Source organism: Bradysia coprophila (assembly GCF_014529535.1).
Source record: "Bradysia coprophila strain Holo2 chromosome X unlocalized genomic scaffold, BU_Bcop_v1 contig_38, whole genome shotgun sequence".
Taxonomy (NCBI): domain Eukaryota; kingdom Metazoa; phylum Arthropoda; class Insecta; order Diptera; family Sciaridae; genus Bradysia; species Bradysia coprophila.
In genome coordinates, this window is record NW_023503327.1 from 344,212 (window position 1) to 359,554 (window position 15,343).

Here is a 15,343-nt window from a genome sequence, read left to right on the forward strand (position 1 = left end):
ATTAGAGTGACCAAATTTTGAGCTACTCGAGCGTAGGATGAAAGGACTAATATTTTTTTGGGTTATGAAAGATAGAGAATTACTTTCTTCGGCAAAGTCTCAGAGTTTTACGAGTAGAACATATGTGAAAAATGTCGAAAGTTGGAAATGGGTGGGTCAATTATGTTTTAAGAGGTATTTCTTGAATGGTGACAGATAGAGAGTTACTTTCTCCGGCAAAGTCTCAGAGTTTTACGTGTAGAACAGAGGGGCACATGTGAAAAATGTCGAAAGTTGGAAATGGGTGGGTCAATTAGGGTTTTAGAGATGTTTCTTGAATGGTGGCAGATAGAGAATTACTTTCGTCAAATTTTCGATTTTCGTCAAATTTTCGATTTTCGTCAAATTTTCGATTTTCGTCAAATTTTCGATTTTCGTCAAATTTTCGAATTTCGTCAAATTTTGTCAAATTTTCGAATTTCATCAAATTTTCAAATTTCGTCAAATTTTCAAATTTTCAAATTTCGTCAAATTTTCAAATTTCGTCAAATTTTCGAATTTCGTCAAATTTTCGAATTTCGTCAAATTTTCGAATTTTGTCAAATTTCGTCAAATTTTGTCAAATTTTCAAATTTCGTCAAATTTTGTCAAATTTTCGAATTTCGTCAAATTTCGTCAAATTTTTAAATTTCGTCACATTTTCGAATTTCGTCAAATTTTCGAATTTCGTCGAATCTCGTCAAATTTTCGAATTTCGTCAAATTTCAAATTTCGTCAAATTTTCAAATTTCGTCAAATTTTCGTCAAATTTTTGAATTTCTTCAAATTTGAATTAAAACTGTAAACTGTTATAAAAAGCAACAAAAATCTCTTCGAGAAAAGTGTGACGCAGTCTTTGAAATACAATTTCTAAAATGAATGATATCGCTAGAGTTGACGCTTTCAGCTTCGTTACGCAAAAATTAAATTTTACACGCAAAGTGGCAGATGTTCAGGAACAGATCAGCAAGAAAATTTATCTGCCGCATGCGACGCAGATTTTTTTGGTAAAATTGTGGTTGTTACCAGTCTAAATTTTTTTTTGTAAAAATTATTTGGCAGATGATGAGAAAACCTAAGCCAGCTTGTTTGAACTAATTGGGTGTAAAATTTAATTTTTGCGTAACGAAGCTGAAAGCGTCAACTCTAGCGATATCATTCATTTTAGAAATTGTATTTCAAAGACTGCGTCACACTTTTCTCGAAGAGATTTTTGTTGGGATAATGAGTGTGTTCAATATTAGGGTGGGTCGTATTTTCATTTTGTTTTTATTTTAAAAGGCCTGGCCCCAGGCTGTACTTAGAATTGACCAAGGAATCCGAAACAGCAAAAATTTTTTTTTCATTTTTCCCTTGCCTCTAGGCTGATTTTTGGGGTAGTAGCACACAATGTTGACAGATATCTCGGGCAGTTGGGAACAGAAGACATTGCTGCTAACTGTAGTGAATAGCTGAGGAGTCCAGCTATGAAATACCATAAGAACGTTGTTGTTCTTCGCCTTCACTCGGGCAGGGTAACTCTGTCAGTGTTCCCAACTAAGACTTTTCAACCAAAAATTTCAACTTTATTTGCAAACAAAATCGGCAAATCACGACATAATACATCGTGTGAGGTATGTCTGAACAGGTAATCTCATAGAGAATCCATTGCAGAGACGTTTTTTGAAAACAAGTTGAAAAAACTCATAGGAGCTTTGTTTTTGAAGCCCAAAGTTGGCAATTTTTTGTTAGAATGAAAAAGTTAAATGAATGGCTTCAAAAACAAAGCTCCTATGAGTTTTTTCAACTTGTAATCATAAAACTTCTCTGCAATGGATTCTCTATGAGATTACCTGTTCAGACATACCTCACACGATGCATTATGTCGTCATTTGTCGACACACCACACACACACATAACCAATCACTTCCCACTGATCAGTAACTTTGTAAGTATCATTTTCACCGATTTATATTGTTTTTACAAAAATCCAAAATGGCGGCCGACGGCCATTTTATTAGGAGACCTGAAATAGTACTGACGATTCACATTTATTAATACCTTTCAAACAAAAAAAATTCATGAAATTCGGTCAAATTTTACTCGAGATATTAACAAAAAACACCACCTTCACTGTACGGCCGAGTAGCCTCATATAAGCTCACTCCAAGAGACCTAGCTCACGCTCCGGTAAACCGAATTTCCCTTATTGGTACGGTCAATACCTATCTATTGAAGCAAAATCCATCTAAATACGTTCAAATTTGGCCAACCTACAAGCAAAAACGGCTTGCCGCCCTGCACCTAGTTCACACCAAGGGGTCTAACAAACGAGTCGGTCATCCAGTTTCCTTAAACTTTTTTTTTGTCGATAGGTATTGTAAATACCTTTCATTTGATGTATCACTTACCAGTGTAGCCTTTAAATGGCCAGAGAAATCTTTGGAAAACGTTAAAGCACTTATGGGGCCCCAACTCGGGAGGGGTCGACCCAAAATCGCCCATCTTCGAACTTAGCCTCACTATTTCAACTACCTTTCTGGGAAAAAAATTTTTTTTGAAATCGGATTTAATTTACTCAAGATATCGACGTGACAGACGGACAGACGGACAGAAGGACAGACGGACAGACAAAATTTTTATTGTGGATTCGTCATCTATGAACATAGGCAAACACTTTGCCCTTACCGCCTGCTTCGAATTCCATCAATTACACACGGCACCGTAATCCTATAAGCCCCTTCGTACTTCGTACGGGGCTAAAAAGACTTTTAGTCTTAGGTACGAAATGTACTATTTCATACTGGGGAGTACCAAAAACGTTACATTCACCAAATTTAGTACCGAATGAGCAACATTCTCCCTTAATTTTTTTGCTGTCTTTTTTCCCCGCCTATGTCACTTTCGATCCATGTTTATTATTTCCCAGATGTGTCAGGACGGTCAGGACCGAGAATATAATTCTTTTTAGACTTTTGTGACAATGCTTTCGGCATTCATACGGACTGCTTTCTGCCTTCATACGGATTGCTTATTATTAGATTTTTGTGATAATACATGCATACGAAACGGACTCCTCTACTCACGAAAGCGCCATCTCACCAACTCTCGAGTGCAACTCTATGGCTGCTACAGCTGTAGCTCCCCATACAAAATGTACAGCTGTAACAGACAATGTGGATTACCTGGAGACAAAGTTACCTGTTACAGGTAAGATTTTCAAATCTTTTTTGTCAGTGTTGGACGTTTTCACCAAATGGTTCTAAAACCCACCTTTTTGATGCTAGTGATGCAATATACTATTTCACACAACAAATTTCAAAAAAGGCAAATGTACGATTGTCATATTTTGAAGAAAATGTTGGATTTTGAGTAATCAGAATAATCTAGGAATCGGTGCATTCGTTTTATTTTGCTGAGACGACATCTATTTTTAGTCTTTTGATAATCGTTTACACAAACAGACGTTTACAATAAAGTTTCTTATATTTTGTATGTGATTGGTCTATTTGTCGTTCATGATACCGTGGAAAACCAAAAGGTTATGGGCCCAGAAAACGCTGGAAATGAGGAAGAAAAGTTTTATTTTGTATACAAACCTACTTTGTTCGATGTGAACGAACGGAACAGAATCTGGAAATAGACGATACTGGAATGTTACGATCGGAATGGCACGGTATTGGAAAATAAACCACACTGGAATTGGCACGATCGGAATCAGGAAAACGATTGCACGGGAAGTCGTAACACGGTTGCATGAAAGTAATGACAATCGAGGAAATTACGATAGTTGCAATCGATGGAATTGAGAATTGATCATGGGGTCCAGAAGCAATCATGGAATTCGAATTGGTTGCGGAATCTGGTATCTGGAATTGATCATGGCAGAACCGAATTGGCGATGGAAACCGAAGTCACCATGGCAGAAAAGAATTGATGAGTTTAATGAGGAACGGTGGATTCGAATGGCGATGTATCGGTGTCAGCGGTGTTGGGAGTGGCGTTTGCCATAGTCCAGCTGATATCAGATTGGAAGCAGTAGAACGGAGCTAGAATTGGGATCGAGATGAAGATTTGGAAAAGCAATACGGAAAGGAAGGAATTGGTCACAGGAAATGGAAAACAGAAACATAAATTGAACAAAAAAAATGGAAGTACGACAGAAATGTTATTTGAAATCGAACCATCTGGATTAAGGAGGAGTGCTAGATTATTCTGATTAAGGAGGAGTGTTGGATTTTGAGTAATCAGAATAATCTAGGAATCGGTGCATTCGTTTTATTTTGCTGAGACGAAATCTATTTTTAGTCTTTCGATAATCGTTTACACAAACAGACGTTTCAATAAAGTTTCTTATATTTTGTATGTGATTGGTCTATTTGTCGTTCATGATACCGTGGAAAACCAAGAGAAAAAATATTTTTTTTTGTCAGTAGTGAGTGTGTGAGATGATTTTGAGTGAATTTTCTCTCGTAATTCCTATATCCTTTAACACTGGTCTTGACCGAAGACTCGCACTGAATTATATAGCTGAAAACTCATCGCAGGTTCGAATTTCAACCGCAAACCCAATGTTGTCAACTAGATTTATCCACAATAACAACATATGATTGAATTGGTTCATAGCCTACGACCCACATCTCTCGTTCTACCGTTGCAATAAGAGACAAAGTATATATATATTGAGAGGTCCTCCTGCTCACTATATTTACCTGGGTATTATATGCCTGTAACAGCTGTACTTTTTGTATGGGAAGCTACAGCTGAACTTTTTGTATGGGAAGCTACAGCTGTAGCAGCTATTGTGAATTACCTGGAGACAAAGTTACAGGTAAGATTTTCGACTCTTTTTTGTCAGTGTTGATGATCAGTAAAAAGAAACGTTGTTGTTGTTTTTTATGAAATTATTGTTTATTTTTTATAAAAAAAATTAAAAACAACTTACAAAACTTCCCAATATGTTTCTTGCACTAAACATTATTCTTAATCCAATTTGTTTTTCTTCTTCTTATATAATTTTCATAACGACAACAAGGTTAAATTACAAAATTGAAATTTATTAAATAAATATTGTTAGAATACTGAAAATCTACAAAATAAATAAAATGAAAAAAAAAAAAATTATTATAAGTAACGCTGTCCCTTCGATAAAATGCTACACGTAAATGGTATACCCACAATTTCGGGTGTGGAATGGATTTTCTTATAATATCTCGTTCGTTCTTTTTTTTGATTATGTTATGTAATCTAGAGCGTAAAATTCTACCGATTTATGGAATGGTTCTTACAAAGGTGCTGAGTATATAACGTGTACAATTTCTGTTTAATGATTTCTTCTAAATTATTTTGTTGGTGGTGTTCAGATGCACTTAAATGAATCGTATCTCTTCCATCTACAAATTGTATCAGCCTTTTAACAATCTAGACGACAGTGTTCATCGTAAATGGTTTATCTTACACTGTTTGCATCCGTTTGAGCACGGAGGAGGGTATATCATTCCACTTTCCTACAATACAAACTTAAAATTACGGTAAGAAAAACACTAAAAAGGGGGTCGTTTAATGTTTGAATTTTTGTTGCAATTTTAATGATTCGATGTAAGAGATGGCACTTTTTACAAAACTTTTAAACTTGTACGTAATTATAGCTTATTCCTACGATGTTCACATTTCGTCCAAACTTTGATTGAATATATCTTGTGCAGCATGACTGAACGTTTTTCATGTAACACTCTATTTCGGAACAGTGCCAATTTGTAGGAATTTGATTCCTAAAAAGATCCTAACTTTAAGCATTCGAAATTTAAAAAGTTGAGGAATTTTTTGATAGCAATGCAAAAAGTGAAATTCTCTGAAAAATTTTTCTAAAATCAAATTTTGTTTTAAGATGACCTGTATTTTGGTGAAAGACTGAATGTGGGACTTTTGTACAATTTAGACACAAAAAAAACTAATCGAATGTGTGTAATCGATTAAAGACTAACCCCCACCTGATGACTGACCTATAGGAGCGATAGGAGGGTCTTTTGTCTCTTTTATAAATTACATTTTAGATTTTTGCAGAATGAAATGATAAATTTTCCATAAATTTTCATAATTTTTTTTTTTACAAATAGCTACAATCGTATTGGCGATTCAAAGTTTTATTTATTGGATGTCTGCATGGTTTGGTTTTTTCTGTTTGTTTTCTTTCTTTGGTGATTAAATATTATCTTTCTACAAAAGTTCTTTAGTTTCTCGTTTTTGTTTTATTTTATGTCAAACTTTTGTGAGTTTTTTGTTTTGTTTTTCAAATAAATACGTATTGAGTCCAAAATAAATATGCGCACAATTTATCAAACTTCCGGTTTCCATTTCCTTTAATTTCAATGCAGATTGCACATAGGGAGAATTTCTGTACATGTTCATTAAATGTGGTACGGTCAAAAATAGTAGATATTACACTGGATGCAGCGAAAGTAATTCATTACATGATAGCTTTGTAATAAAAGTTGTCTTCGGGTAACTGCAGGCGAGGTATCCAACTACACGTTACGAATGCATTCTAGGTTATAGCCTTTAACTTTCGCTTGGGTCAAAGTTTAATATTACAACGGAAAGCGTGTTAAATTAACCTTAAAATATTTTTCATCTAAAGAATCAATTTCGCCAGGGGGTGAAATCCCATGTAGTAGTCAACTTTTCTAGAAAAAAAAAACAAACTTTGAATGAAAGATAAGATAAGTAATTGTTATCGTTGAATTATTGTAAATTCCATAAAATTCCCAAATTTAAGAATTTGAAGTAAAGTCGAAGCATTATAATTTGATCGATTCTACTCATTTAATTCATTTTTAAATAATTGTAGTTTTCGAAGAAATCTTTTCGAAAACATTACAGTATAAAAGCTTAGACACGTGCATTTGAACGGATTACCCGCAGGTATACCGCGAGTAAACAGCTCTAATGCGCATGTGTAAGCTTTTACACTGTAATGTTTTCGAAATGATTTTTTGAAAAACTACAATTATTTAAAAATGAATAGAATCGATCAAATTATAATGCTTCCACTTTATTCAATTCCTAAAACTCATAAAAGTTCTCAGAGTTAGAAATTCCGTCAACTTCCCAAAAATTCTACCGAACTCCTGACAAACTTTCCTCCCTTTTAACTAAGGTAAAAGCATAATAAAATGATCGAGTCTGGTGTTTGACAATTGAAATTCAATTGTCAAAAACCAGACTCGATCATTTTCTTTTGCGCTCATTCTATGCAACTTGGCTAACTTAGAAGGGAACTCCGTGCACATTTTTATTTTGGATTCACTAGTTTCAATTTTAAGGAACCAAACGTTTTACATTTTAGTAGTAGTTTTAGCGATTGGTCTGAGAAAAATATATAGCTTCAGACCCAAGTGTAGTAAATGGTGTACGCTTAGTAAAATGGAGATGAAAAATTGTTTTTTTTTGTAGGCTAAGTCAATTTTTTTTGGTTGTTTTTGTATTTTTAATATTTTAAAAAATATATTTTCTAAGCCTTAAATGCTATCACTAGTATTGTGTTTAATAAATAATTTTATTTCGGCTATGTATAATATACTGATTGAAGAGACTCTCTGTTCATATTCTTTTCTTAAATTCATTCTTGAGCTATTCGTTTTGTTGTAGTGTTTACATAATTCTCTGTTTAGATGAGCTTAATACTTACACATATTTTTAGTATTTATTATTTATGTACAACACAGTGTTTTTGCTTGTTAGTTTTGTTGTTGTCGTTCTATATTCCTCTTCTTCATTAATCAACTATAAATTAATAATTTTTGGTATTATAACGAACTTTTCGATTTGAATATCGGGCGGACTCGTATTATTTAGTATTAGGATTGCATTTTGTATTTTTATAAATTAATTATTACATTTCGTTTCGTTTTTCGTCTCTCTTTACAACTTCTTTTTCTCCAGTTGTTATTTTATTTTCTGTTTCTCTGCTATTCTGGTTGTGCTGTTTAAATTAAATATATCAAAATCAAATCGAATTCTATTTCCTTGTCAATGACCCAAGACTAATAATATTCCTCCTTTTATTTCATTTTATTTTATTTTTTTTTATTTCGTTATTTAACCGAGCGAAGTAATTTTATTATGGACACTGACACATACACATGCACACACACGCATATTAAATGAATAAAGCTTTTTCAATTTCGTTAGTTTCCGTTTTTTTTTGAACTTTGAGTTATAGTGCTTTTTTCCCTCTCTCTTGTTACACAAATTATATTCCCTTCGTCCGTTCTTCTCGCCCCCCAGCACACATCCATATTTTTTGTTGTTGTTATTATTGCTTTAGCTACATGCGACCTAAATTAAACTAATCAAGCGTATCGATACTTTTATGATTTATTGATTGTCTTGCTAATGTTACATACACAATATAATATTTTATATTCCTTTTTCTTAAGATTTTCACTAAAACTCAAAATAATATTAACCTCTCGCCGCATTACCTCTCTACTTCGTGTGTTTTTCTTCTTTTTTTTTTGGTTCAACTTCACTTTCATATTTTCACATATGTGCGCCAGAGGGGCCAATGTGAAATTTGTTTTTCACCGAGGAACATTTTGATGTGTGTACAATAAAAAGGAAGAAAGTTAAAGCAAAAAGAATGAAAAAGAAAAAAAAAATTGGGAAAATGAAACTGTATAAATATGAAGACATTTCACCGAACCCCCTGCGAAAAATTTTTATGGGGAGACAAATCAATTGGAAAATTTTTATTTTTTTTTCTTCGTTCGCTCGTTCGTTTAGTGTTTGCTCCCTATTTATAACATCTTGATGGGATGTGTGTGTTGAGCTGATATGGAGTTGTTTCTACTCGTATACACATTAAATTCGTTTTGCATTTTATTGATTTGTAATTGGGTAGGTTTCAATCTTCGAACTCTGGGCACACATATATACATTCTTGGTCGTATAAAAACGTTGATTGTTTTTGGTTCCCCGTTTTCTTCATATTTTTTTTTTGTTTTTCAGATTAAATCGTCTCGAAGTTATTATCTTTTATGTTTTCAGTTTATATGTGTATGACTGAAGCGATTAGGATCTCAAGAGAAAAGGCAAAAATAATAAATCGTTTGATGCATCTTAGCCGTATGCTTTTCGGAATTTTTATTTGGTTTGTTAAATTAGGGACAAATGGAATGTGAATCATTTTATTAGCAGCCATAATTTTCTGCTTTTTTTTTGCTATGACGACGTGCTGTGTAATGCTCTACTAATTGGTTTGGAAAATTAGTCGGTCGGTGGTAATAAACCGAATCATTTTGTTAATCGAAACATATGTACCGATTTCACCTTATTGTCGCTTACAGTTGTTATAGTTTGCTAATTTGCGTATCTTGCACACAAAAAACAAACAAACAAACAAGCCGGCTGTAGCCGTCTATGGATTTGTTACGACAGAAAACAAACTTATTGTGGAAACTCTATAGAGGGATTCTTTTGAAAAACAGCCGACCGAAATCAGGCGCATTTTCCATTGGACTTTTTTATATGTGCCCAAAAAGGCATTCGACCCCAGAAACCAAAACCACTTTCAAAAAAAATTCTTTGAAGCTTGTGTGGCTAGTGGAGGTCATCCAAAACCGAAAATTATCACTTTTCTTACAAAAATTTCTCCAGTTACACGAGCCGTACAGGGTAGTGTGGGGTGTCATTAGAAAGGTAATTGCATGTACTTCCGGGGCAAATAGGGTCCTATTGGGTTTAAAATTCATCCACACTGAGACATGTGCAGTTGAAGATTTCAACCGAAAAAAGACTGAAAACTCACACTTTTCTTACAGAAATTTCTCGAGTTAAACGAAACCTTCATAGTCGTGTGGGGTGTCATATGAAAGGTAATTGCATGTACTTTCAGGAGAAAAAGAGCTTACGGAAGTTTGGTAGCATCTACGATGAATTTTGTGAAGTTGAAATGTTTAAGTGCTTATATTGCATCAGAGATGCTACCAAACTTCCGTAAGCTCTACTTCTCCTGAAATTACATGCAATTACCTTTCATATGACACCCCACACGACCATGTACGTTTCGTGTACCTCGAGAAATTTCTGTATGAAAAATGTGAGTTTTCAGTCTATTTTCGGAATTAAAACGTCAACTGTACATATCTCAGTGTGGATGAATTTTAAACCCAATAAGACCCTATTTGCCCCGAAAGTGCATGCAATTACCTTTCTAATGACACCACACACGACCCTGTACGGCTCGTGTAACTGGAGAAAATTTCTGTAAGAAAAGTCCATGTTTTCAGTTTTCGATCACCTCCCACCAGCCACACAAGCTTCGAAGAATTTTTTTGAAAGTGGTTTTAGGTTCTAGGGACCAATACCAATTCAGGCACATATAAAAAAGTCCAATGGAAAACGCGTCCGATTTCAAGATTCTGTTTTTCAAAAGAATCCCTCATAACCAAATGTGGCTGTAAAGCCGTTTACCTAGAAACAGAAAATAATGTTATTACAAGAGCCACATTTATTCTAGTACAATTTCCATACCACTGAGTATGTATGTATTACTACATGATCGGCTTTGCAATCATTCATTCATTGTCAAAGCACCCAGCATAGTCATAGAATACATTTATGTAAATGCCCTAAATGTCTTCAACTAGGACGCAAGCGAGTGTGTGCTACAATCTTTTAAAGTTGCCGCACTGGACCGGTCATTCCAGATGGGTTCCTAGTAGCGACGGACACAACAAACTTTCTATTACTATGCTAGGTGCTCTGCCAGTTGTTTCATTTTCTCAAACAAAACCCTTCTGCCCGTAGTTGTACTTCGTACAGGCCTGAAAAAATGAGTCAAGAAATGAAATCTGTTTTAATGCAAACGTGAATGGGGCTTATTTGTCGGCCCCTGCGGCAATAAAATTGTACATAATAGCAACGAGGGGAATGATTTTATTTATTCTTTTTTATTGACTGATGCAGCTACTGTGTAAACATCGCCCAATTGAAACAACATGTAAACAGTCGGATATTTATATATTGTTACAACCCATCAGATCTATGAGCCATAATATGTCAGTCTTGGCAAAAGGGGGTATATGCTGATTTGTGTTTATTTTTTTGATTTAAAATTGTGCGAGTTCGTTTCTCATACCATTTAACCATCGCAGCACATTATGTTTAATGATCACACGATTGGTATAGTTAGATGTATACAAATATTGGAATGCCCGTTTAACGATATGACCAATAGCGATGTCATCTGTCTATTATAAACAGCGTGACGACAACAATAATGTGAGTAGCTCTGGTCAATGTGGTCGGTGGTCTGCATGTGAACCGATGAAATAAAAGACTTTTTTTTTAATTTAAAAAAAAACTCAGAATGTTCATCCGCTTGCCGTCTGTAACAGGGACACACTCTGGTCGGTTTTTAAGTTAAAATGTTTCTTCTTCCTCCGCTACATTATCAATTATAAAATATTTTTAGTCTTAAAACCTATGAACTGTTAACGTAACCGACGCAGACGTCGTATCACATAGCTACCAAGCAAAGATAATTATCGTCCCAGGTATGAGGATCGGCCGATTCATTCATTCGAATACAACAAGAATTCGGAATGGCACCAGCGGATGACCAAGAAAAATCGAACGTGCTTGTTGTCGGTACGCACAAGTAATTATCGTCCCATGTATGTGGATCAGCAGCTTCAATAATTTTGGTACATTTCATTCCCGGAATGGGATTATTAGACGACCAGCGCACGCCGTAGTCTCGTTTAAAGCACAGATAATTATCATCCCAAGTATGGGGATCGGCGACTTCGATAATTTGAACGCAATGCTTTCCAGCTATGGGACCATTACTCGACCATTGCATTTTGATATCGAATGGTGTACAAACGTCTGATGTAAGAAGAACAGTTACAGTAAATACCATTAGATTTGAGAAATACTAAAACGTACCGCAAATTGGCACTGCTTGACTAGTAGTTGTAATGGGATCTTGAGTTGTTCGAGATGTTGTCTCATAAGTAGTAAGTGTAGTGGACTCTTGAGTTGTTTGAGACGTTGTCTCATAAATAGTACTGTCAGCTGTAATGAACTCTTGAGTTGTACGCAACGTTGTGTCATACGTAGTATCAGGTTCAAATGCACATAACACATTTTGTGGATAGTCACACACATTAATTAAAGAGTTGAAGTGGAGACCCGGATAACACATCATTTCAACTAATACCCCGTGAGAGCACTGATAAAAACGTTCGCAATCGGTCTGATGACTATACAAATTGCCATGAACACATTCCGCCCGAATAGATGTAATTCGTTGCACCAATAAAACAACGAAAAATGAAAACTGAAGTTTTTGATTGATTTTCATGTTTCTTTTATTAACTGTGAAGTGACTGGACACCGAATAAATGCGATTGAAACCATTTATCTTTTATATATAGAGCGAATGTAAACTGTTTTAGAGAAGATGGCAACTTATGATTCGTAAGCAGACAAGAATGTATTTTATGATTATAGATACCTGATATGATAGATACCTGATTATAGACTTCCCTGATTAATTTTCATTATTTTGACGAGCTTTATCTGTTAATTTGTCTTATTATTGTTTGTAAAGTCGAAATCATAGTAGATTTCTTTGAAATGTAATCACATTTCCGTTTCCGTTAATGATAACGGTTTCTTTTTGTGGTTACAATTATGCTTGGCCTTTGAAGTTGGAAGTCATTTAAGTGTTGCAGTTAAGAAAAGACGAGCCTTCCTTCTGATCACTGCCAGAAAATTCGTCTGGACCTAAGAGTAATTATCAATGAAAGTCTAGAACAGGTATGGTCGATCGGCGAATTCGTCTTAAACGCACTCACATTTTATGTCAAAATAATATGAAAATGGGTGCGTTTAAGTACGAAAATCAAATTTTTATGTCCTCCGGGCGGACAATAGACCATACCTGTTTTACACTTTCATTGGTAATTATACCTAGAGAGGATATTTCGAACTTAATTAAGAGGGCAAATTGAACTGTCAAAAGCGAACGCATACATGTATTGGTGTAAAATTATACGAAATGTGTATCTTATACAAACTGATGTTGGGACCACATTTCGTCGTACAAATTTCCTCTCTAGGTATAATTACTCTACGGTCTGGACACTATGACCTATTTCGCAAAATAAGAGAAATGTTGAAAAATATCGAAAAATACAGAAATGTATACGTAACGTAACGCTTGAAAGCGGAATAACTTGAGTGATTCTGAACCGATTTTTAAAGACTTGTTCTCATTCGACGAGGAATACAATTATTGAAGTTCCATTTGCTTGAGGTCAAGATCCTGATAGTGTCGTAGGAAGTGGGAAAACATCCAATAATAATCGGTTCTGTTAACCCTTAAGTTTCCACATTGCTCCTATACTAACTTGGATTTATTGGCAGAATGTTTAATTAGTAAAGGGACCCGAGCCACCTAAATATGGTTCATATTTATTCGGAATCACTAAGAAAGTTCCGAATGATAGCCCCTGTTTTCATACCATTTCAGATTTTGCAAAGAAAAAATCCACAGCTTGACTAAAACCGCCCTTCCATTTTTGTTTCAAATTTCGAGGCACTGTAACTCAGAATAACTGGAGTTATTGTATGTTTGAAGTGTCCCGAATTCAATACGTCTTTGGGATTTCAACGAGTTTCTTTCTACCGATATCGAGTGCGAGAAGGTGGAGACTATAGGGTAAAACTACCAAATGCGAGCCTCTGATGTGATACGAGCCCTCTGTTCTCCATTATTTTATGTTAATGCCTAAATTTCAATTCTTCGCATTACAAACGTGAAATCTTCTACTATTTCAGCTGACAATTCCCTTTACCTATATGAATGTTCAGAGCTTTTTGTGACACTCAGAGCCAAAAAAAGAAAAATAATTTTCCCAGACCCGAGAACCTTTTAAACGTTTTTAAAGGTAGATCCGACTAAAAGTTTACCGACATGTCATTTGGCTAAGACCCGATAAAAGAAATGATTCCAAAACGATTCGGCATTTAAATTGTTCCACATTTCTTTCTTATTTCATCTGTCAATCATCTTATTTCTCGGGTTTTCTGTTCCGTATCCCGACTCGACCTGTGTCGTTTTCTTTGATACCGGACGAGAATTTTTTTTTTTATAAAATACCGAGTCAGTAAAAGAAATTGACAACTGACACGATATGTGGAGTGCACGAAGGGATATACACGTTTCTTTGAAATTGTACAACATCCTGCCTCATATCGTTTGACATTAAACTCTCCGCTCTACTCGGTATATAAACACACACAACATGTTCATGTGCAATTTATATTCAATATAGTTTGACATACAGCACGTCACAATCACGTGCCTCTCTAAATCAACGGTCCCCAATTTTTTTTTTATTAAAAGATTCGTTTTGTTTGATTTTATTCGCAGATTACAGGGGAAGGTATTTAAAACTAACAATGTGCAAATCCGATAAACCGAAATATTTGTATGGCAGAAAGGCCGTCGTTATGAAATTAGAAAATAAACGAAAATAAATTGGTGAATGTGGTTCAGGGTGGCTATAGTGGCATAGACTGCGATAATTTAATGTTTAGATTAAAGAGGGAATTAGATGGAAATTTTGGGGTAATAATTGTTGGTGGGCTATTCTAATCTAGATTGTCAAAACATTTAACAATTGACTTCGAAAAATAGGCCATGGTCAGCAATACTATGTCTTTCCCATATGGACTCTTCGGGCAAGTGCCCGTGGCGTCTAAAAAAACGTTTTTTGAGTCACCTTAGACCTAAGACATGGACATTTGGCGCACTGAATGAACATTCGTGGCGGAAACAATTGCCCTTTTGCGACAAAAAAGCTAAAGCACTGCTGGTCAGTTATAATGACTATTCGCAAAAAAGCGGTTCCTCAACAGTTTTTAGCCCCGTACGAAGTACTGGGGGCTTATAAGATTAATATGCCGTTTGTAACACGTCGAATTGGAAGGGCAAAGCATTTGGTTATGTTCATAGATGACGAATCCGCAATAAAAAAAATGTCCGTCCGTCCGTCCGTCTGTGACCCCTCTAGCTTGAGCAAATCAAAACGTTTTTTGAAAATGCTTTTTTTCCCCGATTGGTATCGACAAAAGTAAGGTCAAGTTCGAAAATGGGCATGGTAGGGTCGGCCCTTCCAGAGCTAGGGCCCTATAGGTGTTTTTCAGTCTTTCGACGATATCTACCGAAATACGCACGCAATAGCTGCTTGTGATATATCAAATGAAAGGTATTGACGAGTAGAACAAAGTTGCTGAACATTGTTTTTGGGTAAGATGCAACGTGGGCTTG

At 35.2% G+C, this 15,343-nt stretch overlaps 1 protein-coding gene across 1 annotated transcript; it reads right to left on the bottom strand.

Moving 5' to 3' along the window:
• Nucleotides 1–11,339: 11,339 nt before the first annotated feature.
• On the bottom strand, nt 11,340–12,807 carry LOC119069615. The gene is made up of 2 exons (XM_037173707.1): nt 11,950–12,807; nt 11,340–11,889 (listed from the first exon to the last, which is right to left on the bottom strand). Exons 1-2 carry the CDS (start codon nt 12,365–12,367, stop codon nt 11,519–11,521), a joined length of 789 nt encoding a protein of 262 aa, XP_037029602.1. The 5' UTR covers nt 12,368–12,807; the 3' UTR covers nt 11,340–11,518.
• Between the last annotated feature and the right edge of the window lie 2,536 nt (nt 12,808–15,343).

Coding starts and splice junctions, on each gene's coding strand:
- LOC119069615 (XM_037173707.1), bottom strand. CDS start 12,367: ATGAAAATCAATCAAAAACTTCAGTTTTCATTTTTCGTTGTTTTATTG. Junction 11,890..11,949: donor TCAAGCAGTGCCAATTTGCG/GTACGTTTTAGT, acceptor TTCTTACATCAG/ACGTTTGTACACCATTCGAT.